This window comes from Podarcis erhardii (assembly GCF_964252035.2).
Source record: "Podarcis erhardii genome assembly, chromosome: 9".
In the NCBI taxonomy this organism is placed as follows: domain Eukaryota; kingdom Metazoa; phylum Chordata; class Lepidosauria; order Squamata; family Lacertidae; genus Podarcis; species Podarcis erhardii.
In genome coordinates, this window is record NC_138512.1 from 78,764,554 (window position 1) to 78,790,144 (window position 25,591).

At 46.8% G+C, this 25,591-nt stretch overlaps 1 protein-coding gene across 1 annotated transcript in view; it reads left to right on the plus strand.

Annotated features, from left to right (window-relative positions):
- VAX2 (ventral anterior homeobox 2) overlaps positions 1-25,591 on the plus strand; it is a 66,800-nt gene that overhangs the window by 33,340 nt on the left and 7,869 nt on the right. Inside the window, exon 2 of the mRNA XM_081877162.1 lies at positions 21,082-21,269. Coding sequence (XP_081733288.1) covers positions 21,082-21,269 — 188 coding nt within the window. The remainder of the gene's footprint in view (positions 1-21,081; positions 21,270-25,591) is intronic.

Genomic DNA, 25,591 nt, shown 5'->3' on the forward strand with positions numbered 1-25,591 from the left:
GAGTGGCACCTCCCACTTTGGGAACCACCGATGTAAAGGAAAGGAAGGGGTCTGGAAAAAGCGGCAGTTTTGTTCCCAAGTGCAAGTTGGACTGGCAATCTTTAAATCTGTGCTTTCAATATTAATTCTTTCGTTAAATGACTGTCCCCTGCTTCCTCCCAAAGGAGCTCACAGTGGCAAATACAAAAGTGATAAAATAAAATAAAATAAAATAAAATAAAATAAAATAATAAAATAAAATAAAATAAAATAAAATAAAATAAAATAAAATGTATTTAAAACACTTAAGAACAGTTGCAGCTGTGTCCGACTTTTTCTGTCCAAGGACCTCACGTCCAATGATCCACAGTGTAGGAATCCCTGCTAAAGTTGAGAAGTGTAGTTTGTGAAGTATTAAGTGGGGGTATTAATGGGGGTGGAGATAACAGAAGGAAAGTTTTCTTACAGTGCCTCAATGCTATGCTAATACTACGATACGTAACGATAATCGTTATTGTCATTGTCCCATACGAAACAATGAAATTGAAAAAATCTACATCAGACATTCAAAAACCAACAAGCCTGCTATCCCAGGTATCCCAGCCTGGTTAACCCCCTTAAAACTCTGATACCCCATAATTAAATACAATATACTTCCATAGAGACTACCTTAAAGAGTTCCAGTTACAGATAGGTAGCCGTGTTGGTCTGCCATAGTCAAAACAAAATAAAAAAAATCCTTCCAGTAGCACCTTAAAGACCAACTAGTTCTAGGTATGAGCTTTCGTGTGCATGCACACTTCTTCAGATACACTGAAACAGAAGTCACCAGACCCTTCTATATAGTGAGAAGGTGGGGAGGGGTATTACAAAAAGAGAGAGAGAGGGAGGGAGGGAATCAAATTGGTTCCAAGCCAAAGGCCAGGCGAAACAACTCTTTCTTACAGGCCCTGCGGAAAGAAATCAGATCCTGCAGGGCCCTGGTCTCATGAGGCAGAGCGTTCCACCAAGCCGGGGCCAGAGTTGAAAAGGCCCTGGCTCTGGTCGAAGCCAATCTAACTTCCTTAGGGCCCGGGACCACTAGGGTGTTGCTATTTATGGACCTTGAGGCTCTCCGTGGGGCATACCAGGAGAGGCGGTCCCGTAGGTACGAGGGTCCTAGGCCGTGAAGGGCTTTATAGGTCAAAAGCAGCACCTGAAATCTGACCCTGTACTCCACCGGGAACCAGTGCAGCTGGAAAAGCACTGGGTGAATATGCTCCCATGGCAGAGACCCCGTGAGGAGCCTCGCTGCAGCATTCTGCACCCACTGGAGTTTCTGGGACAGCTTCAAGGGCAGCCCCGCGTAGAGTGAGTTATAGTAGTAATGAGATAAGAATCCAATGTCTTTGTTCAGACCAGGTCTCTCCATGGTTTTAAGTTTGGTAATAAGTTGCAATTCAGCAGCTTCTCTTTCCAGTCTATTCCTGAAATTCCTTTGTAATAGAACAGCTACTTTGAGATCTCAGGCTCATCACAGCTATCTGCCAATCACCCATTCCCACCACCCTTCTGAGTAATACCCCTCCCCACCTTCTCACTATATAGAAGGGTCTGGTGACTTCTGTTTCAGTGTATCTGAAGAAGTGTGCATGCACACGAAAGCTCATACCTAGAACTAACTTAGTTGGTCTTTAAGGTGCTACTGGAAGGAATTTTTTTATTTTGTTTTACCTTAAAGAGGTAAAGGTAAAGGTACCCCTGCCCGTCCGGGCCAGTCTTGCCAGACTCTAGGGTTGTGCGCTCATCTCACTCTATAGGCCGGGAGCCAGCGCTGTCCGGAGACACTTCCGGGTCACGTGGCCAGCGTGACAAGCTGCATCTGGTGAGCCAGCGCAGCACACGGAACACCGTTTACCTTCCCGCTGGTAAGCGGTCCCTATTTATCTACTTGCACCCGGGGGTGCTTTCGAACTGCTAGGTTGGCAGGTGCTGGGACTGAGCAATGGGAGCTCACCCCGTCGCGGGGATTCGAACCGCCGACCATGCGATCGGCAAGTCCTAGGCACTGAGGTTTTACCCACAGCACCACCTGCGTCCCCAGAGACTACCTTACACTGCGTTTAAAACCAAAATCGCATTTGGATAAAAACTGTTTCTCAGGCGGCTAGTCCTGGTCTTTATAACCCAGAAGTCAGAAGCTGAAAGAGGTCATTTCTGGGGTGCGCACTATCCTGCTCTATCTCTGCAGCTTTCTTATGGCATCTGGAAGCATAGATTTGATCCAAGGTGGGAAGAGTGCACCCAATTATTCTCTCCGCAGTCTTTACAACCCTGGACAGCCTTGTTTTTCCCCTGACCGTGCTGCTCCCAAACCACACACAGAGACCGTAAGTTAATACACTAAGAAGAATTGAACTGTGGAGTGGAAAGGGATCCCCAAGGGTCATCTAGACCAACCCCTTGCAATGCAGGAACCTCAGCTAAAGTATCCATGGCAGATAATCCATTAACACAAGGAGGCAGGATGGCCGTGAGGTTCAAATGGGCAATGGGAAGTTATTCTTCACACAATGGATATTTGACTGATGGAACTCAAGAGGCGGCAAGGGGTGCTGGGTTTGGTGGCTTTTTGAAAGGGTAGGACAAATCCATGGCGAATAGGTCTGTTAATAGTTAACGGTCTGGATCCACATTTGGAGGCAGTTGCTGGAAGTCACAAGGGCACCTGGTCAGTGAGAACAGAATGCTGGACTGGATGGGCCCTTGGCCTGATCCAGCAGGCTCTTCTTATTGTTGAAACCATTCCATCATCCACGAAAAGCAGGCAGCCTCATAGTATAATCAGCTGGTCAATGTTGACTTCAAGCTTCTCTAGGGTTATCCAGGCTTTGTTATTCCGATCAGAAACACTGGAATGTAGCTGATCCAAGCGGGGCTTGAAGTCCCCGTCCATCAGCTGATTGAGGGTGGCCAGTGGCGTAGCGTGGGGGTGCAGGGGGGCCGGCCACACTGGGCGCAACATCTGGGGGGCGCGCTCGCACTCGCAGCTCTCTGCCCCTACCTGGCTCACTCATTCTCTCTCACTGCAGGGGGCGCAAATTACTTGCCTTGCCCCGGGTGCTGACAACCCACGCTACACCACTGGGGGTGGCTTCAAGCACTGTTTGGGTCAGCTTGGATCTCCCTGTGAAGTGTGCCTTGAACTCAGGCTCAAAATCAAAACCACTAGAATTCCTATGTTACGCAAATCGAATTGAAAAAAAAACACGTAAACGTAATAGGCCGTATAACAACATCTGTAAAGTTATTTACTAGAAACTACTTCTCAAAATTAGATACACTTCTCATAATGTCAAAATCAACATCGTGACATAACGTATTAAAATGTAGCTTATACAGTTGACCACTGAATCAAGCATGTACAAAATGCAATGCCTATTTTGTCCCGTAGTACATTCATATTCTAATTTCTCCATCTTCTCTTGTCTTTTTCAATCTGACGTATTCCTTAGAAGAGTACAACATTAAATCATTTGAACACTGGCACTGGTAGATGCTGGCATAGGCAGACAAGGCAAGGATTCCTGGTTATTCCCCTGTTTTGCCCCAAGGAGCTTCATCAGCTGTGCGTGGTTCGTTACTGTATAAAAAAGCTTGTTGTTGTTGTTGTTTAGTCGTGTCCGCCTCTTCGTGACCCCCTGGACCAGAGCACACCAGGCACTCCTGTCTTCCACTGCGTCCCGCAGTTTGGTCAAACTCATGCTGGTAGCTTCAAGAACACTGTCCCACCATCTCGTCCTCTGACGTCCCCTTCTCCTTGCGCCCTCCATCTTTCCCAACATCAGGGTCTTTTCCAGGGAGTCTTCTCTTCTCATGAGGTGGCCAAAGTATTGGAGCCTCAGCTTCAGGATCTGTTCTTCCAGTGAGCACTCCGGGCTGATTTCCTTAAGAATGGAGAGGCTTGATCTTCTTGCAGTCCATGGGACTCTCAAGAGTCTCCTCTAGCACCAGAATTCAAAAGCATCCATTCTTCGGTGATCAGCCTTCTTTATGGTCCAGCTCTCACTTCCATGGAACTTATTCGTGATAAGCCCACCACCATGCATCATGGGAACAGAGGATTGACAAGTGGCCTGCTGTGTGTGTGTGTGTGTGTGTGTGTGTGTGTGTGAGAGAGAGAGAGAGAGAGAGAGAGAGAGAGAGAGAGAGAGAGAGATGAGTTTGAGCTCCGGCAGCCCAATTCACCCCTTGCCATCCTAGTTTTCTGTTTTGCTTTTCCACCAGGCACCTTCTGCCTTTGTTGTTTGACTTGCAGTGTGTGATTTCAGCCGGCAGATGTCCCTTTGCCTTGATGTGTCTGTTCACATCCTTGCCTTGGAGGTAGTGAAATTGTTGTTTTTCAGGGACTGATGTCTTCACCCCATGCAAAACTGTTCACACCTTGGCTAGAGAGGAAACAGGAACAGCTTAAGGGAGAGCTTTCCAAACTGTGTGTCATGATGACTTGAATGCTCCCCACACTCCTCCCAGGGCTGGAAAATGGTTAATTTAACCTCCAGTTTACTAGTAAAACTGAATTACTGTATCTAAAAAAGTGTGTTGCCAACATGAAAAGTTTGGAAAGTTTAAGGGCTCCCACTGGTGTGCAGCTGGCTGAAGCTGTTGTTGTTGTTTAGTCGTTTAGTTGTGTCCAACTCTTCGTGACCCCATGGACCAGAGCACGCCAGGCACTCCTGTCTTCCACTGCCTCCCGCAGTTTGGTCAGACTCATGTTTGTAGCTTTGAGAACACTGTCCAACCATCTCGTCCTCTGTCGTCCCCTCCTCCTTGTGCCCTCCATCTTTCCCAACATCAGGGTCTTTTCCAGGGAGTCTTCTCTTCTCATGAGGTGGCCAAAGTATTGGAGCCTCAGCTTCAGGATCTGTCCTTCCAGGGAGCACTCAGGGCTGATTTCCTTAAGAATGGATGCGTTTGATCTTCTTGCAGTCCATGGGACTCTCAAGAAGATCAAACGTATCCATTCTTAAGGAAATCAGCCCTGAGTGATCACTGGAAGGACAGATCGTGAAGCTGAGGCTCCAATACTTTGGCCACCTCATGAGAAGAGAAGACGAAGCTACAGCACATCAAAAGGCAGCATCTTACAACAAAATACAGGATATATTTTCATTTTGGATAAGGGTTGTGTGAACACAGATGGAAAACCCACCCCTGGGAATGCATAAGGAGTGTAAACAGAGCTTTAGAGGAGCATCTAAGGCCTCATTCATGCCACACATTTAAAGTGCTAGGATACTGCCAAAGATCTCTGGGAGCTGTAGTTCACTAAGGGCGCTGAGAGGTGTCAAAAAGCCCCTCTTCCTCCTCTCACAGAAGTACAATTCCCAGAGTTCCCTAGTGTTACGGTAAAATCTGGGTGCGAGGCTACTCTGCCACCCAGCTCGTCGGACTAAGTCTGCGGGTCCCTGCGGAGGAAAATGCGCTCAGCCGGAGACAGGAGCAAGCTGCAGAAGATCCAAGTTTATTGCGCAACAGGTTCAACGCGAGATTGAACAGCGAGAAAGGGGTGACATGAACTTTTGAAACTTCCCTCCGTGTCCCAGAATACAGTGCAAAATACATCCCAGTTACATCATGAATACATTAAGAAGAGGTTGGGTTACACAGATTACATCATGAATACATTAAGAAGAGGTTGGGTTACACAGGATTAACATATGGAGGAGGGAGGGGGGAATATGCAGAGCTGGAGATATGCGCAGATAAGCACATCCTGAGTACCGGTGATGAGAAGACAATGGTCCATGTACTGGCATTGCCCAGAGGAAAGGCTTGGCAGAGTGATTTGACAGGATTAGGGTCTTGACACCTTGCTTGAGGGATTATGGAGGACAGGGGAGGTGTCATGGAGTCCTAGAGAAATTGAGCAAATTGGCACGTTGATTTTCTATGAATTTTATAGATTTTAGTCCCTTTTGACATTGACAATTGGAAATAAATGGATATATTGTAGCGAAGAAGAAGGTGAAGAAGACATGCCCCCCCCCCTTCCGTATCACCTGGGAAGAGGCTTTGATCGCTAAACCACTCTGGGCGTTTGTAGACTTGCTGCACAGGCATTCTCAATCTCTTTGAAGCCACCACAAGTGGGACGTATTTCGAGATGGCAGCAAAGCAATGTCTCTCTCTCCCGCTCATGCAATGTGAACCGAACTCAATTTCCAGAGAAGTAGAATCTGCATCCCTCTCTTGCAGGAAAAGCAACCGAGAGTCCTGTGGTGCCTTAAAGGTGAAGAAACGTTTATCATCACATTATTCAAGCCAAGCAATTTATTACTGCCACAGACCAGTAATTACCCTGGCATAAGATTTCATAGACCATCGTCCACTGTATTAAATGCATGAAGCGTTCTCCTCGGTTGCAAGTCTACCACTCTCCATGCGAACGGAGGAAGAATTGTAGACAGTGAGATATCAGAGGGAAATGAGATGCAGGAAAGTTCAGCCCAGGTAATTTTGTAATTAGCGGTTGTAGAATACAACAAACAGCCCTGCTGGTTGAAACAGAAGATGCTGGCATGGGGGATGAAATATACTTGGAGTCGAGAGTGGATTTTTTCATGCTCTTTATTCAGCTCATAGCGGAGAGGAGGAATGGAAGTTCCCCCAGAATGTCTGCTTTATATACATTATTTACACAATGGGCCCCACATGATTGGCTAATTCCGGGATTTACCTGTAGGCCAATCAGGTTGCGGATTCACTTCCACCTGGAGCTGGATTGGGTGACTCCTGTGGTCCAATCAGACTGCTGCATTCTGAATCCTATTGTTCTAGGACCAATCAGACTGCTGCCTTTTGGATCCTATTCAACTCAGTACATTTTGGATCCTATTCAACTCCCCTCTAAGTTCCAGTCCTGCCCGGGAGGTCGCATTCATAGTCCTCAAGGTACGCCGGCCGCCTACGTGTGCGTTGCGGCCTGGGGTGTTCCCTGGTCCGGGGTTCAAGTTCTGGTTCATGTTCCGAGGATGCTGGCTGCGATGGGGCTGTTTGGTCTGGCGCAACCGGCTCGCTCAGTCGTGGTTCTGGTTCCGGTGTCCTTTCAACCTCGCGGGTCCTCTCTGTATTTACTGATTCTGCCTCTCCTGCTGGCCCCTCTTGTTCTATGGGCCTCACTGCCCCACTGTTCCCTTGGGACTCCTCTGACCTGTCCTCCTCCTGGTTTTCTCCCGGGAATCGTTGCCGTATCTGGTCGCAGTGGCGGCGCCAGCATTTCCCCCCATCCGTTACACCTCGTACGACATGGGGCCACTGACCCTGGTGACTGTGGTGGGTACCCATGCTGGGCCTGCCCCCAAATTATTTGCGTAGACTGGGTCCTGGGCCACGAAGGTCCGGGGGTTCCTGCTCCCCCCCCCCCACTACCTCATCCTGAGCTCTGTCGGGGTGAAGGCGGTCCAGTCTGATTGCAAGGCGCCGACCCATTAGTAATTCAGCGGGGGGCCCTTAGCACAAGTAGTGTGATAAAACTCCATCACGCTGAGCCAGGATAGGATTGAGCTGGTTGATAAATTGCAATTTAGTAGTTTCACACTACAGTACAGTCTTACTGTACTGTAAAGGCCACCTTACATACAATAAACTCAATAGAATGCCTTCCATGACAGCACATCTTCTACCCTCCTTCATTCGAGGTTTTTAAAGAGACATTGGAGGGCGATCTGTCAGGGATTCTTCAGCTGAGATTCCTGCATTGCAGGGGGTTGGAGTAGATGACCCCTTGGGGTCCCTTCTAACTCTACAATTCTATGGTTCTGTGATTCGAGGAGTGTATAGAAACATGCAGCTGCTCATCCCTTACAGTCTCAGCTGTGGCCAAATGCCTGTTGAAAGAGACACATTGTTGTGATATGCCAGAAGGGGCGTATTTCCAGCACGAGGGAGTTCCACAGCTGGGGTGTCACCACAGAGAAGGCCCCGCCTCACATCCCAAACCCTAGCGCAGGGCTTGCCTTGCAGATCTTAAAGCTCTATTTGCACTGGAGTGCATTGCGTGGACCCCTGGCTTACAAATCTCATGCTACAATAAATACATTGGTTGATTTTATTTATTTACTCTAGAGGGATAATGGAAAAAATATATTATTATTATTATTATTATTATTATTATTATTATTATTATACTACCACCCCACCCATCTGGCTGGGTTTCCCCAGCCACTCTGGACGGCTTCCAACAAAATATTAAAATACAATAGTCTGTCAAACATTAAAAGCTTCCCTAAACAGGGCTGCCTTCAGATGTCTTCTAAAAGTCTGGTAGTTGTTTTTCTCTTTGATATCTGGTGGGAGGGCATTCCACAGGGCGGGTGCCACTACCAAGAAGGCCCTCTGCAAGGTTCCCTGTAACTTGGCTTCTCACAGGGAGAGAACCGTCAGAAGGCCCTTGGTGCTGGACCTCAGTTGTGGGTGGAGATGCTTCTTCAGGTATACGGAACTGAGGCCGTTTAGGGCTTGAAAGGTCAGCACCAACACTCTGAATTGCGCTTGGAAACGTACTGGGAGCCAATGTAGGTCTTTCAAGACCGGTGTTATATGGTCTCGGTGGCCACTCCCAGTCACCAGTCTGGGTGCCGCATTCTGGATTAGTTGTATTTTTGGGGTCACCTTCAAAGGTAGCCCCAGCGCATTGCAGTAGTCCAAGTGGGAGATAACCAGAGCATGCACCACTCTGGAAAGACAGTCTGCAGGCAGATAGGGTCTTAGCTTGCGTACCAGATGGAGCTGGGAGACAGCTGCCCTGGATACAGAATTAACCTGCGCCTCCATCATAGCTGCCAATGTTTCCCTTTTTTTAAGGGAAATTCCCTTATTCCAAATAATATTCCTCGCAAGAAAAGGGAAAGGTTGACAGCTATGGCCTCCATGGACAGCTGTGAGTCCATTGAAAGTAAAACGGACAATATCATAATGCTGTCATACAAGTCTATGGTGCAACCAGGGCTTTTTTTTCAGCCGGAACTTGCTTGAACTCAGTTCCGGCATTTCTCAGGTGGGCATCATTGCCATTATAAGAGAACAAGGCAGGTGTTTGTGGTGAGTTCCTGCACTGTAGCACCCTGCTTGTGGTTAACGCTTAGCTGGAATGAAATATTCAACGCAGCAATAGAGAAATTAAAATAGTAATTTATTTGTCAGACAAATAAATAAGAGGCACAGTGGTACATGGTTACCAAGCTCTGGCCTGGCCTCCTGCCATTCTGGCCAGCACTTATATTCCCTTAATCCAGCCCCCTTTGCTCCTCCTGTGGCTGCCTCTGTCCAATCAGCCTGGTTGAAATTCCTATTGGCTGTTTGCTAGAACCAATCACAAAAGATACACCCACAAAAGATACACCCATTTCCTTGCCCTTATAAGGGAGACAAAGAGCTATATATATGACATATAAGTAATAATATATCTTACATGGAATCTTAATTACCAGCTCACCTCTTGCCCTTCTTGCCCTATTGCCTTCTAAAACAAATGTTTAATCTTACATTTTTATGTTCAACAGATGTCAAGGATCTTGAGTTTCACATCAACATTGAAAGATTTCCTTCATTTAATGTTTCTAAACAAAATGCCTGACAACTATATATCAAGACTGCTTGGATGGCGTCTTCTGTCTGGCAGGGGGGGGGGGCTGGTGGCTGACTTAATTTCAGGATAAATACAACTCTTACAACCATATGAAATAAGAATCTAGCATTCCTTAAATCCTTTGCATAATTACATTTAAGCCAATATATTTAAGCTAATATATTTCATACATTTATCATAGGTAGCCTCTTAAAAGAATAAAGCTTTTCAAAGTAAAAAGGAAGAAACTCAGTAAAACAGCTTTTAAAAGAAGCCTCTTCAGTTTAAGAAAGAATGGCTTTAGAAAAAGACTTCCCCAAAAATGCTCTCTTTCTTCTAGCTAAATGTTTTTCTTTCCATTTGCTCCTGGCCTTTCAACCTTAGAAAGAAGATCTGGCTCATTTTACTGGGAGGCACATTAGTATTATCTTACCCCATTCCTAATGGTGTTTTCTCAGCCTTGGGGCAGCATATGTAATTCTCCCTTTTTATGACTTTGAGAATTGTTTTTCTACTATAAATCAATGGGGCCCTCTTGTCTTAGGAGAATGGCCAAGGTTTTCTCTGCCTGGCATGAAACATTTGCAAATCCTTTTTTAAGCTCATTTTTAAATACAAGCCTTGATTGAAATATATAGAAGCTTTGATAAAAATGCAGGCTTATGGTTAGGTGCCTCATTCCCCCCTTTCAAGCTCAAGGACCTTCATCCCAAGTGTCCTTGATAGCTTGACCTTCATCATATTCCTGAGGTAAAGCTCTGTATAGGGCCATGATATGAGGTAGAGTTTCATTTGAAACCATCTTGCTAATTGTACTTCTAAAACATGAAATGATACATGGCATCATACATAAAACCAATACTACTACTGTCAAGAAAAACAAGCAAGACAATAGTATCCCTTTGAGTCCTGTGACATTAGGTAACCAATTGGTGAGCCATCCCATATCCCATCCTTCCCATGTTTGTACTGGGACATGTGCTATATTCTCCATCTTTGTGGCCAACACACGGATTGCCTCACCATTATCAGAAATGTTAAAGCAACAGGCATTCCCTGTCAAGTTCAAGACTCCACATAGGCCTCCCTGCCTGGCAAGTACATAATCCATTCCCATTTTCAGCTGCAAAATGGCGGCTCTACTTTCATCCAACTGTTGTGCAATAAGTCTCAAACTCTGGGCCGTTGCATTGGTTACAAGTTCCACTACTGCTTGCAATCGAATTATTCTGTTTAGATTATAAATAGGATCCCGTGCCCCTTGTATGAGCTCACCAGGATTCCAGGAGGCAGGATCATAATAGGCTATAATGCGCTCTGGTGGCCAATCATCAGTACCGCTCCAACTTTGGGTACTTCCTCCTGCTATATGAGAAATATCAGCATTCCTTCGTGTTCGCCTGGCCGAACTAGTGGGCATAATCCACATTGGTGGTAATACCCAACCCAAGAAACAAGTCCCACTCCATTTGGAAGGGAGTTTCTTGTACGCCCATTCTCCACATATCCACCACAACCATCGGGTCTGAGGTTTTTGGTACGGGGAATACAGAAGGCGAAATACCAAAAGGGGTAGAGAGTTTACAGTGCAGTATGTTAGATTGCCTTTCTCTGTCACAGTTATGTTCCACACCACTTTCCATGCATGAATAAAAGGAGGTGCACAGGGCAAGGTATTCCGAGTTCGATAGGTAGTACCGTGTGCCCAGGTATGACTATTCTTCTTATAATCCCAAGTATAGTGACAATGAGAAGAGCCTATCATGGGAGAATCAGCTGCATCTGATGATTTATGTACACAGAATTCCCCTTGTACAGGTATAACTCGTAATGGTTTAGTTGAGTTCCATCCGGGGAAATTCTGTATTTCAGTTTGGTGTGGCATTTCGCTTACCATACCAATAGCATCTAATGGTATCGGTAATAAGGGCATACCTCCCTCTGAATCATCTGGCCCAAGAGAGCAAACAAGGCAATTGGTCCTATTTGCAACATTAGCTACCATTTCAGCTAAACCTACCCACATATTGTGGTCATGGCTGAATCCATATTTAGCCAATTTGGTCAGATTCAAGGACCCTTCCCCTTCCCAAGGGATCAGGATTAATAATAAAATCATGTTGATGTCTAGTATATGCATTCCTTCCACAAAAGATTACCTTATTGTGATAGCAAATAATTATTAGCCCCAATATAATTCCCCCAGTGACAGAAATGGGGAACCACCAAGACCAAAACATATATCCCGAGGATCCCCAATGAGTAATATCTCTGATAATTGTTCCACAAGGGGGGCAGTCAATCAATTGTATTAGAGAATCTTTCCGTTCACAGTCGCTGGTTCAGACGCTCCTCAAGCTTCAGGCGTGCGCAGGTCAGCCAGCTTCCAGGTTGTGGCTGCAGCAGGCCGGTCGTCAAATGTTGCCCGTGACCTAGCCCGTTCCCGGTAGGGCTAGATACAGGGGTTTTTGGAGAGAGTTAGTTTTAAAGGATTAGAGGGGTCACCTTTGCACGTCCAACTGCCTTCGGACTTCTTCAAACGAGAGTGATGAATCCAGGGGGTCACCTCAGCTACCTTCACCGCTGTTGGAGTAGAGAGCAAGACGGTGTAAGGTCCACGCCACTTAGGTGCAAGTGGATCACGTTTCCACTCTTTCACCCATACGCTATCGCCAGCCTGGAACTGATGAATCGGCTCGGCAATGCTGCACGGCGTGCGCTCGAGGGCCCACCTGTTAAGAGAAACAAAAACACGGGAGAGAGATTGCACTTGTCCCTGTGTCACATGATCTCCTATTTGTTTAAGGTCAGCTGGAATATCCTGAACAAAGGAGGGCGGTCTCCCATACAGGAGCTCAAAAGGTGACAACTTAAGTCTTTTTGTGGGTGCACACCGAACACGAAACAGTGTTATGGGTAACACATCTACCCATCCCAATCCCGTTTCCTGGGTTAATTTTGCCAATTGGGTTTTCAGAGTCCGATTCATTCTTTCAGTTTTCCCTGAACTCTGAGGCCTATATGCTGTATGCAGTCTCCATTTTACTTGTAGGACTCGACATACATCTTGTACTACTTGATCAATGAACGCTGGCCCATTATCACTTCCAATGCATCTAGGTAATCCAAACCTTGGGATCAATTCAGTGAGGAGTCTTTTAGTTACCTCTCGTGCCTTTTCAGTTCGGGTGGGAAAAGCTTCAACCCATCCGGTAAGAGTATCTACAAACACAAGGAGATACTTGAATCCCTTAGAAGGGACCAGCTCTGTGAAGTCCACAATTAGGCTTTCCATGGGGACGTATCCCACATGCTGAATTCCAGGAGGTTGTACCGGTCCCTGCCTGGGATTGTTTTTAGCACAAAGAACACATTTCTGTGAAATGCAAGTTGCTAATTGTGATAGATTAATAATATACAACTTCCGACTGAGACTCTCTCTAGTTGCAGTACCGCCAAGGTGAGTAGATTCATGATAATTTCTTACAATTGTGCCTGCTAGATGATGAGGTACATAAATCCTATTGTCCGGCAGGATCATCCAACCGTCCTTCACAACTGCTCCTTCCTGTTCAGCCCACTTCCTCTCTTCTGGGGTATAGTGAGGTTTAACATCTTCTGGAACTACCTCTGGTATGAGGGCTGCTATAAATCCTCCCACAGGCTTTTGGGCTGCCTCTCGGGCTGCTTTGTCAGCAGCATGATTTCCTCTGGTTATTGGATCCCTTCCTCGTCCATGACCTTTGCAGTGCATTACAGCAATCTGTTCTGGAGCCCATACTGCTTCTAACAGGATTTCTACTTCAGGTCCATATTTCAAAGCCTTCCCGTGGGCTCCGATTAGACCTCTTTCTTTCCATAGAGCTCCATGTGCATGCAGGGTTAAGAAGGCATATTTTGAATCAGTATAGATGTTTGCCTTACATCCGGCTGCCAATTGCAGAGCTCTAGTTAAACCTATAAGTTCAGCCTTTTGTGCTGAGGTGCCAGCAGGCAAAGCCTCAGCTTCCACAACTTCCTCATTGGTGACCACAGCATATCCTGCTCGTCTGGCACCTTCATGCAGGTAACTGCTACCATCAGTATAATATACAACATCTGGATTTTTCAATGGTTCATCTTTCAGATCAGGTCTACTGGAATAAACTTCATCCATTACTTGGAGACAATCATGTGATTCTTCATCATCTACCTCTGGTAGGGGCAGCAAAGTCGCTGGATTGAGCATATTCACTACTCGTAGATGAATCCTGGGATTTTCACACAATAGGCCTTGGTATCTAGCCATCCTTGGGTTCGTTAGCCAATAACTACCCTTATATTCCATGAGTGTCAGAACAGCATGAGGTACATTCACATACATCGTCTGGCCAAAGGTAAATTTATCAGCTTCTTTGACAAGGCTCGCAGTGGCTGCTACTGCCCTTAGGCATGGAGGCCATCCTTTTGCTACTGAGTCCAATTGTTTAGACAAATAAGCTACTGGACGGTTCCAACTTCCTAATCTCTGGGTCAGGACTGCCGCTGCAATCCCATTCTGTTCATGTACATACAGCTGAAAGGGTTTTTCCGAATTAGGCAATCCAAGGGCTGGTGCCTCCATAAGTCGTTGTTTGATAACTAAAAAGGCTTGTTTCTGCTCAGGTCCCCATACGAATGGGTCCTTTTCTGCACCTCGAGTGCTTTCATGTAAGGGCTTGGCCAGACTACTGAAATCAGGTATCCATAGTCTACAAAACCCTGCTGTTCCCAGGAATCCCCTAAGTTGTTTTCTTGTGGTAGGTTCCTTGATAAGGCAAATAGCTTCTTTCCTCTCTGGTCTCAATGCTCGTTGTTGGTGTGAGATGTCAAAGCCCAAATATTTGACCTTTTCTAAACATAACTGTGCCTTTTTCTGGGAAACTCGGTAGCCAGCTTCCCAGAGCAAGTGGAGCAGTTCCTCTGTCCCTTCTTTACAGGTATCAAAATCCTTTGCAGCTAGTATAAGATCATCCACATATTGCAGAACCACCTTTTCTCCCGGTGTTGAGGGGTAACTTGTTAGATCCCTCGCCAAGGCAGTGCCAAATAAAGTTGGGGAATTTTTGAATCCTTGGGGCAATCTTGTCCAGGTTAGCTGGCCTTTTGTTCCTGTCAAAGGGTCTTCCCACTGGAAGGCAAATATAGGTTGGCTCTGTGGTGCCAGCCGGCAACAGAAGAATGCATCTTTCAAGTCCAATACAGTAAAAAATGTTGCTTCTGGTGGGATCAAACTCAGCAAGGTATATGGGTTTGGTACATTTGGGTGCAAGGTCTCGATAGCCTGGTTTACGAGCCTCAAGTCCTGCACTGGCCTGTATTCATCTGTCCCAGGTTTTCGAACAGGCAAAAGGGGTGTGTTCCATTCTGATTGGCAAGGCTTAAGCAGACCATATTTTAATAGGCGGTCCAAATGTTTCTGGATGCCCTCTGCTGCTCGCCGGGGTAAGGGATATTGCTTTACAGATACAGGGGTAGCCATAGGTTTTAGGGTTACTACAATTGGAGCTATATTCTTAGCCATTCCTGGTGGGCTATTTTCGGCCCATACTCCTGGTGGCACCTGTAGAGTTCGGAGGAGCTTGTTTAATTCTGTATCCAATGTGGGTTGGACTTGCAAGGCTGACATTAGGCGCCATGATTGTTCCTTAGGTACTGAGAGGGTAATTATTCCTGCTGCTTTTGATGGCAGTTTCATTTCTGGACCTCGAGGAGTGAAAGTGATTTGGGCCTGCAATTTGGACAGCATATCTCTGCCTAAGAGAGGTATTGGACACTCAGGTATATACAAAAACTGATGGGTTAAACGATGTCCCCCAATCTGGCATTCCAAAGGTTGGAGGAAAGACCTCTTAGCTGACTGTCCAGTGGCACTTTTAATGATTACACTTTTGGATGCCTTTTTCTGCAATAGTTCTGGGAGTACTGAGTATTCAGCCCCAGTATCAATCATAAAGTCTATTAAATGGCTCCCTAATTGAATCGTGACCGTGGGCTCCTGGAAGCCTAACTTTATGGAGTCCGGTCGTTCCTAGTCTTGAGTAAAATCCTCTTCTGCCAGTCCAATGAAATTGTCTCTACTCCGTCCCTGTCCTGGTCTCTGATATCTTCCATCTCGGATCATTCCCCGTCCCCGTCCCTGGTTTCTTGGGCCGGAGCCTGGGCCTGGGCCTGGGCGTACTTCTTCCAACCTCAGGGGTTCAGGACACTCCCGCTTCCAGTGACCCTCCTTCTTGCAATTTGCACATTGATTCCTTCCCAGTGGTGGATTCCTTCCTCGCCCTCGCCCTCCATTTAAGGGGCGGTGGTCTTGCTTCACTGCTGTGGCTAGCATTACCATCTTTTCCTTCTGCCACTTCTTCTTCTCTTGCTTCTCAGCCTCATCCCTATTCCGATAAACTCGGCGTGCAATGGCCATAATTTGGCTCATCAGCATCCCTTCCCATCCTTCTGATTTCTGAATTTTCTTACGAATGTCAGAAGCGCACTGGGCCACAAATGTAGCAGTAATCATTCTACTGTTTTCAGGGGCTTCAGGGTCAAAAGGAGTCCATATACGATAGGCTTCTTGCAGCCTCTCTAAAAAGTCTCCCGGACTCTCATTTGGTTTTTGTTCTACTTCTGAGACTTTAGACATATTAGTGGGCTTCTGGCATGCCCTGCGGATACCTTGCACAAGTGTCTGGCGGTAGGTGGTGAGTCTGGCCAGGTGAATTGCATTGTTTGGATCCCAATTAGGATCTTCCAAGGGAAAGTTATCTTGGAGATGACGGTCAATATTATAAATATTTCCCACTCTGGCCTGCTCACGCAAATATATCTGTGCCTTTTCAATTATGTCTCTCCTTTCCTCAGTGGTGAACAGAGTATTCAGGAGCTGGCGGCAATCTGTCCAAGTAGGACTATGAGTATTTACTATTGAAGTCACCAAGTCCATCATAGCCTGAGGTTTTTCTGCAAAAGATGGGGTGTGTGTTTTCCAATTCATCAGATCTGTAGTTGTGAATGGAATATATTGCAGGGTCGAAGTTCGAGGTGGCCGTGGTCCGGGTTGCCCATTAACCAGCGCAGGCTCCTCAAGTGCATCAAATACTCTTCTAAGAGGGGCTACTACGTGATCTTTCTCTTCACTTTGCTCTAGGGGCCTCAAATCATAGGGGATGGTATCTGTCGCAAGGCGTTCTTTTAGCAGCTTTATACGCCTGGCTGTATTGCTTGCTGACCGAGCAAGGTCTCCCTGTAACTTCTGTAATATTTCTCTGGGACTTGGATGTACAGGGGTTTGGGGTGGGCAATCAGTTGTTCCACTAAAGGAGACTGTAGATGGAGGTCTATTAGGAGTCACAGGTGGAATAACCACTTCTGCTTGGGCTTTATTATAGGACTCCAATGCCTCCTGAAGATATTTATCATAATCTATCAAGGAATCAAACTCTGTGACTCCACTCCCATTATTCATTCCAGTTTCTTGCCTTGGGGTTACAACTGGTGGAGTGTTTGGATTAAGCTCCCTTCGATGTGGAGCATAGGGTGGAGGTGGAAGCACCTCTTCCTCTGGCCCCTCAAAAATGGGTTTGAGTTTATTTGGCAAGATTCCTTTCCTAGCTTCGGCTTTTACAGCCAATAATTTGCATCGTTTGACTTTGCATTCCCTTATCCATGGAGGATTTTTATTTAATGTGCTCAGCCAGGAATCTATATATGGAAATTGTTCTGGGCACCCTCCAGTTTCTTTGGCGATATCAGTCCAAAGTTTGCTCACTAAATTTATATCAAAAGTTCCCTGAGATGGCCATCCAGTATTTTGTTTTGGCCATTCTAGTTCACATAACGTTCTCAAGCGCTCTGGCGTCATTTTGACTCCATATGCCCCTGAGAAGGCTTTCTTAAAATTATTTAACATACACTCAAGAGGTGTATTTTCCCCCTTTGAACCCCCAACTCCCATTGTATGGCCCTGTGAAGTATCCACTCAGTCACTCACAGACGCGCTTTGTGGGTTTCCTTGCCTAGATGGAGTCGCCTCACTAGGAACCGAAGTACTGCCCACTCCACACTCAGGTCAGCTACAGATTGCTCTGTACTTTCTCACACATACAATGCGCTGGATACTTCACCACACTCTACCTCCCAATTTTTCCCTTTTCCTCCACCAGACCACCATCTGATGTACCCAACCACCTAGCGTACTCAGTTTCCCCTTACTGAGACGCAGAAGTTTGATCAAGACTTCTCTTCCTCCTAATTAATTGGAGGGCCAAAAATCCCTTTGTGCACTTACCCTTGGTTGGTTCCCTGTTTCCCCCGGTCCGTCGCCGCCAGTGAGCAGGGTATCAGACAGACGAGTCTTCTGCGTTCCCCTGGAAAAATTTACCAGTGCGCGCTTTGGGTAAGCAGTTGTCCTCTCTCTTGTACCCTGCCCAGTAGGGCGAAGGGGCTGCGTTCCAGCAGACCACTTATCCGAGTCACAGGGCACCATAAAATGTAGCACCCTGCTTGTGGTTAACGCTTAGCTGGAATGAAATATTCAACGCAGCAATAGAGAAATTAAAATAGTAATTTATTTGTCAGACAAATAAATAAGAGGCACAGTGGTACATGGTTACCAAGCTCTGGCCTGGCCTCCTGCCATTCTGGCCAGCACTTATATTCCCTTAATCCAGCCCCCTTTGCTCCTCCTGTGGCTGCCTCTGTCCAATCAGCCTGGTTGAAATTCCTATTGGCTGTTTGCTAGAACCAATCACAAAAAATACACCCACAAAAGATACACCCATTTCCTTGCCCTTATAAGGGAGACAAAGAGCTATATATATGACATATAAGTAATAATATATCTTACATGGAATCTTAATTACCAGCTCACCTCTTGCCCTTCTTGCCCTATTGCCTTCTAAAACAAATGTTTAATCTTACATTTTTATGTTCAACAGATGTCAAGGATCTTGAGTTTCACATCAACATTGAAAGATTTCCTTCATTTAATGTTTCTAAACAAAATGCCTGACAACTATATATCAAGACTGCTTGGATGGCGTCTTCTGTCTGGCAGGGGGGGGGCTGGTGGCTGACTTAATTTCAGGATAAATACAACTCTTACAACCATATGAAATAAGAATCTAGCATTCCTTAAATCCTTTGCATAATTACATTTAAGCCAATATATTTAAGCTAATATATTTCATACATTTATCATAGGTAGCCTCTTAAAAGAATAAAGCTTTTCAAAGTAAAAAGGAAGAAACTCAGTAAAACAGCTTTTAAAAGAAGCCTCTTCAGTTTAAGAAAGAATGGCTTTAGAAAAAGACTTCCCCAAAAATGCTCTCTTTCTTCTAGCTAAATGTTTTTCTTTCCATTTGCTCCTGGCCTTTCAACCTTAGAAAGAAGATCTGGCTCATTTTACTGGGAGGCACATTAGTATTATCTTACCCCATTCCTAATGGTGTTTTCTCAGCCTTGGGGCAGCATATGTAATTCTCCCTTTTTATGACTTTGAGAATTGTTTTTCTACTATAAATCAATGGGGCCCTCTTGTCTTAGGAGAATGGCCAAGGTTTTCTCTGCCTGGCATGAAACATTTGCAAATCCTTTTTTAAGCTCATTTTTAAATACAAGCCTTGATTGAAATATATAGAAGCTTTGATAAAAATGCAGGCTTATGGTTAGGTGCCTCAGCACTTCTTTTTCTAGAATATGGGAGCCACCATATTTGAAATTCTGCACACACCTCTGGCTGCCTCACCTCAGAAATGATATTGTAGAGTTCAGAAAAGTGCCCTCAAAATGATCAAGGGGATGAAGAGACCGCCCCCCCCCCCACCATGGAGAAAGCTTGCCATATTTGGGACTTTTTAGTTTGGAGAAAAGAAGAGTAAGTGGCGACACGATAGTAGTTTAGAGAATGATGCATGTCCGGGAGAAAGTGGGGAGAGAAAATATTAAAACCCATCCCACATGAAAGTTGTTCTCCCCTCTCATAACACGAGCTCATAGGAGACTATTATTGGGGGGGGCAATAAAATATTTGAGGGGGCGCCCCCCCAAGTTTATGGGCACTGCCATTCAAATGGTATGCATGCACTGTGTCATGTGATTGATTATGAGGGGTGGGGCTTACCTGCCTCCCCCCCCCATATTTTGTTTAAGTTGGCACCCCTTGGGGAGCTAACTTCCATCTCTTGTGGGGGCTCAGTTGGTGCCAGCGCCTTCTGTCAAGAGCTTGGGTGTAACCTTCGATGCCTCCCTTTCCATGGAGGCGCAGGTTGCAGCCACAGCAAAGGTGGCATTTTTCCATCTCCGCCGTATTAAGCAGTTGGTCCCTTACCTTTCTCGCCCTGATCTAGCCACAGTGATACATGCAACGGTCCCTTCCAGGCTTGATTATTGTAACTCGCTCTACGCGGGGCTGCCCTTGAAGCTGAGCCAAAAACTCCATCTGGTGCAGAATGCCACGGCGAGGCTCCTTATGGGGTCCTTGCCGCGGGATCACATTCATCCAGTGCTTTACCAACTGCACTGGCTCCCGGTGGAGTACAGGGTCAGGTTTAAGGTGCTGGTTTTGACCTTTAAAGCCCTACGTGGCCTAGGACCCATGTACCTACGGGACCGCCTCTCCTGGTATGCCCCGTGGAGGACCTTAAGGTCCACAAATGACAACATTTTGGAGGTCCCAGATTGCAAGGTGGTTAGATTGGTCTCAACTAGGACCAGGGCCTTTTCAGTACTGGCCCCGACTTGGTGGAACGCTCTGTTACAAGAGACCAGGGCCCTGCGGGACTTGACATCTTTCCACAGGGCCTGCAAGACAGAGCTGTTCCGCCTGGCCTTTCGTTTGGACTCAGACTGACCCTTATGTTCCCCTCCCCTTATGGTTTTGATCTATGAGCTACTTTTAAAATGAGGCTGCATTTTAAATTGCATTTTAACCTGTATTTTAAATTGGGTGTCGCCCCCCTTATGCTTTTACCTTGATTTTATTGGTGTTAGTCGCCCTGAGCCCAGCTATGGCTGGGGAGGGTGGGGTATAAATAAATAAAAATATTTACCATTTATTTATTTATTTATTTATTTGTGGAGATCAAATGAAGCTGAATATTGGAAGGTTCAGGACGGATAAAAGAGGCAGAGGAAGCACAGAGTTAAGACTATGGAACTCCCTCCCACAAGGCAGGGATATCCAGCAACATTAAAAGAGGATTAGACCAAGTCATGGAGGAGAGGGCTGTCGATGGCGACTAGCCAGTGCTGCTAGGCTCTGTCTTCCACAGTTGGAGGCAGCCATGTTTCTGAACACCAGTTACCGGAAACCACAGGAGGGAAGAAGGTGGTCTTGCGTTCAAATCCTGCTTGCTGGTTCCCCAGGGTCAGACCCTGTGAGAACAGGATGATGAACTAGAGCGGCCGCTGGCCTGATCCAGTGTGGGCTCCTCTCCATTTCCAATGCCCTCCCCTCAAGGCTCTGCCTTTGCTTTCGCCCCCAGATGCCAAAGGGACCATCCGGGAGATCGTCCTTCCCAAAGGTCTGGACCTGGACCGGCCGAAGAGGACCAGGACTTCTTTCACCGCTGAGCAGCTCTACCGGTTGGAGCTGGAGTTTCAGCGCTGCCAGTACGTGGTGGGCAGAGAGAGGACGGAACTCGCCCGGCAGCTCAACCTCTCCGAGACGCAGGTGAGGGATGGGTGCCTTTGCCGAAGAAGGTGTCGCTCTTTTCCGCCCCACACTCTGATTCTTCCCTTACTCCCTTTCATTCTCTCTTCCTCCTTCATTCTCATTCTCTCTCTCTCTCTCTCTCTCTCTCTCTCTGAAATATACTCGGAGTCCTGGAGTGATTTCAAGCTCTTTATTGTAGCTTGTGAAACAGTGATTGAATTGACCCCCAAACCTCAGGCTTTTATAATAATAATAATAATAATTTATTATTTATACCCCGCCCATCTGGCTGAGTTTCCCCAGCCACTCTGGGCAGCTCCCAACCGAGTGTTAAAAACAATGCAGCATTAAATATTAAAAACTTCCCTGAACATGGCTGCCTTCAGATGTCTTTTAAAGATAGGATAGCTGCTTATTTCCTTCACATCTGAAGGGAGGGCATTCCACAGGGCGGGCGCCACCACCAAGAAGGCCCTCTGCCTGGTTCCCTGTAACCTCTCTTCTCTCAATGAGGGAACCGCCAGAAGGCCCTCGGTGCTGGACCTCAGTGTCCGGGCAGAACGATAAGGTTGGAGAAGCTTCTTCAAATATACAAGACCGAGGCCATTTAGGGCTTTAAAGGTCAGCACCAACACTTTGAATTGTGCTCAGAAAATGTACTGGGAGCCAATGCAGATCTCTCAGGACCAGTGTTATGTGGTCCTGGTGGCCACTCCCAGTCACCAGTCTAGCTGCTGCATTCGGAATTAATTGCCGTTTCCGGGTCACCTTCAAAGGTAGCCCCACGCAGAGCGCATTGCAGTAGTCCAAGCAAGAGATAACCGGAGCATGCCCCACTCTGGCGAGACAGTCTGCAGGCAGGGAGGGTCTCATCCTGCATACCAGATGGAGCTGGGAGACAGCTGCCCTGGACACAGAATTAACCTGTGCCTCCATGGACAGCTGTGAGTCCAAAATGACTCCCAGGCTGCGCACCTGGTCCTTCAGGGGCACAGTTGCCCCATTCAGGACCAGGGAGTCCTCCACCCCCGCCCACCCCTTGTCCCCCCAAAACAGTACGTCTGTCTTGTCAGGATTCAACCTCAATCTGTTAGCCGCCATCCATCCCCCAACTGCCTCCAGACACTCACACAGGACCTTCACTGGTTCTGATTTAAAGGAGAGGTAGAGCCTCTCTAATATACATTATTTACACAATGAGTCCCGTCTGATTGGCTGATTCTGCTTTCCTCCTAAAGCCTGATTGGTCTTTTCCTGCAGGCCAATCAGTTGTTGCATTCTAGGATCCTGCTTGCCTATTGTTCTAGGATCCAAGCTTAGTACATAACAAACACACACACTCTCTCTCAGCTTTCAGGACACAATGGGACTCTTTTGTCTTATTTTGAGCTTTAGCAAGCAACAGATGTCGCTTTGACTGCATCAGTACCCACAAGACACTCAGCATGAGTCACCCCAGGCAGGAAACTGGAGTCGTGTGGCTGTGTGGTGTAATGGTTAGAGAGTGCTGGACCAGGACTTGGGAGAGACCAGGGGGAGGGGAATTCTGTTCGGTCACAGAGATGCTGTATAAAAAGCATCTTTTTGAGTGTCCCAGGCCCCTAGCACTGGAAGCATGTCCTGAGGGCTGAGTCCTGTGGTGCCCAGAAGCAAATGAGCTTCTGGATCTTGCAAAATAATCAGAATCATAGAATTGTAGAGTTGGAAGGGAGCACCAAGGGTCATCTAGTCCAGCCCCCTGGAATGCAGGGATCACAGCTAAGCAATCCCTGATTCATGGCCACCCAACCTCTGTTTCCAAATGAAGGAGAGTCCATTACTTTCTGAGGGAGTCCATTCCACTGTCAAACAAGCCCCCTAATGTTCAGACAGAATCTCTTTTCTTGTCATTTGAATCAATAATAATAATAATAATAATAATAATAATAATAATTTATTATTTATACCCTGCCCATCTGGCTGAGTTTCCCCAGCCACTCTGGGCAGCTCCCAATCGAATGTTAAAAACAATACAGCATTAAATATTAAAAACTTTCCTAAACAGGGCTGCCTTCAGATGTCTTTTAAAAATAAGATAGCTGCTTATTTCCTTGACATCTGATGGGAGGGTGTTCCACAGGGCGGGCGCCACCACCAAGAAGGCCCTCTGTCTGGTTCCCTGTAACCTCACTTCTCGCGATGAGGGAACCGCCAGAAGGCCCTCGGAGCTGGACCCATAGCTGTCAACTTTCAGATTTGAAAATAAGGGATCAGTAGCCTCACCTGTCCCAGATACAGTCCACGGGATATCTAACAATCCGGGATAGCAGTGGGAAGAAGCGGGAAACGGCGCTGGAATAAGGGAATTTCCTGCAAAAAAAGGAAAGCTATGGCTGGACCTCAGTGTCCGGGCTGAACGATGGGGGTGGAGACGTTCCTTCAGGTATACTGGGCCAAGGCCGTTTAGGACTTTAAAGGTCAGCACCAACACTTTGAATTGTGCTCGGAAACGTATCCATTGGTTCAGGTCGTCGCCCTTGGGAGCAGCAGAAAACAAGCTTGCTCCCTTTCCCGTGTGGGAGCCCTTCAGATATTTGAAGTTGGTTCTCATCACCCCAGTCTTCTCTTCCCCCAGGCTAAACAGCCTCCGTGCCCTTAAATGTAAGGCTTGATCTCCATCCCCTTTATCACTTTGAGGAAGAAGCAAAAGGCCCCATCTCACTGTGGCACCAAACACATTTGCAAGATGTTTTGCTGGCTGAGGACAGGAGAACACTTAGAGCATGGGTAGGCAACCTAAGGCCCGGGGGCCGGATGTGGCCCAATCGCCTTCTCAATCCGGCCCGAGGACAGTCCAGGAATCAGCATGTTTTTATATGAGTAGAAGGTGTCCTTTTATTTAAAATGCACCTCTGGGTTATTTGTGGGGCCTGCCTGGTGTTTTTACATGAGTAGAATGTGTGCTTTTATTTAAAATGCACCTCTGGGTTATTTGTGGGGCATAGGAATTCGCTCATCCCCCCCCCAAAAAATATAGTCTGGCCCACTGCATGGTCTGAGGGATAGACTGCCCCCAGTGGCGTAGTGTGGGTTGTCAGCACCTGGGGCAAGGCAAGTAATTTGCGCCCCCTAACCCGTGGATTTGCGCCCCCTAACCCTAACCCCCAGATGTTGCACCCAGTGCGGCTGGCCCCCCCTGCACCCCCCACGCTACGCCACTGACTGGCCCACAGCTGAAAAAGTTTGGTGACTTAGAGCCACCCATTCTACATAGCATAGTGAATCCTACCGTACTTCAGTACAAGCAATGGGGCACTGGGCTGCACCCTAGGGAGACCAGCAGGGTAGAGGACAAGGTACAGCTACCTTCTCCAACAAAAGGGTCTGGTCAGAGAGCTCAGGAGGAAGAGCCACCCAGCTTATGGTGCCTGAGGCAGTTGGGTCACACTGCCTAATGGTAGGAACTGCCCTCTGCATTTTTGCATGTAGTAAGGAATCAGCTGCATCCCTGGCAGAACCAGGGATTTATTTTTGTTGATTGCTTATTCACATGCCAGTTTTTCCTCCAAGGAGCTCAAGGCGGCACACATGGTTCTTTCCCCCCCAGTATGTTTCCACCCCCATCGTTCTGCCCGGACACTGAGGTCCAGCTCTGAGGGCCTTCTGGCGGTTCTCTCGCTACGAGAAGCCAAGCTACAGGGAACCAGGCAGAGGGCCTTCTTCGTGGTGGCACCCGCCCTGTGAAACGCCCTCCCACCAGATGTCAAAGAGAATAACAACTACCAGACATCTGAAGGGAAGTTTTTAATGTATGACATTTTAATGTATTTTTAATCTTTGTTGGAAGCCGCCCAGAGTGGCTGGGGAAACCCAGCCAGATGGGCAGGGTACAAATAAATTATTATTATTATTATTATTATTATTATTATTATTATTATTATCATCCCTCCTTATTTAACCCCCACAACAACCCTGCCAGGTAGGTTAGGCTGAGAGGCGTGACAGGCCAAAGGTCACCCTGTGAGCTTCATAGCCAAGAGGAGATTCGAACTCTGGTCTCCCAGGTGCTAGTCCGTAACTCTAACCACTATACCATGCTGACTCTTCAAAGGATGATGGAGGAGGTGGCCCTGGAGAGATGACTCTAGTCGGCTGAGCAGCCCCAAGCTAGCAGAAGTCACATTCTGATGATGTCGGAGCAGCTTATTTTATTTATAGCTGCACAACGAAGTCTGCTCTGTTAAAAATTAATCGCAATAATCACAATTAACAATTCATTACCATGAGCAACAGAGATGATGGAACGACACTTCGCATCTTTCACACACCCTGTGGCTTCTTACATGGCAAAACTCCCGCAA